General features: G+C 57.9%; 1 protein-coding gene across 1 annotated transcript in view; it reads left to right on the top strand.

The window, feature by feature from the left end:
- Positions 1 to 232: 232 nt before the first annotated feature.
- The window catches only part of PACS2 (phosphofurin acidic cluster sorting protein 2), a 71280-nt gene continuing 70902 nt past the window's right edge, over positions 233 to 610 (top strand). Inside the window, exon 1 of the mRNA XM_006902698.1 lies at positions 233 to 352. Within this exon, the coding sequence (XP_006902760.1) occupies positions 233 to 352 (120 nt within the window). The remainder of the gene's footprint in view (positions 353 to 610) is intronic.

Here is a 610-nt window from a genome sequence, read left to right as displayed (position 1 = left end):
AAAAGGACAGGTCAGCACTGACCCCCACTTCTCTCTGGCCACACTATACTGTGGCCTCAGATCATGGCCTTTCCCCTAACCCGTCGCAGAGCCTGACCAACCTCTGGGACCCTGGGGAGACACTAGCCCACAGCTTGGCTGTGGCCATGTGTGGCTTCTCAGTCTCTTTCAGGCTAGAAAGGGCACTGGAAACTATGATGGTCCTGCTACTTCCAGAAGTGACCACAGAGGCATGGTCACAAGAGAGCACCTGTGTCCCTCCAGGTTATGCAGCCTGACTCTGAAGAAGCTGGTGGTCTTCAAGGAGCTGGAGAAGGAGCTCATCTCTGTGGTGATTGCAGTCAAGATGCAGGTAACAGAACCAGTTCCCACCTCAGCTGCTCGGCCAGGCCAAGGGGCCTGACCACCCGCACTCCCACTCTGAAAGCACTGAGGGGGCCCTGACATCCCCCTACCCTCCACTACAACCACTATGGGGAGCCGTCCCCCTACCAGTCTCCCACCCCCACCCAAACAGCACGCCACGCTACCACCCTTACCCCACTATACCACCTCCCACCCCCACACTACAACTACCCCATCTACTCCCAGTCCCACCTTACAACCACCC

The sequence above is a fragment of the Elephantulus edwardii genome, unplaced genomic scaffold, assembly GCF_000299155.1.
Source record: "Elephantulus edwardii isolate Elephantulus edwardi_28Jun2011 unplaced genomic scaffold, EleEdw1.0 scaffold00440, whole genome shotgun sequence".
NCBI lineage: Eukaryota > Metazoa > Chordata > Mammalia > Macroscelidea > Macroscelididae > Elephantulus > Elephantulus edwardii.
The sequence above is the reverse complement of the archived record's forward strand: the minus strand, read 5'-3'. Positions and strand labels throughout refer to the sequence as shown.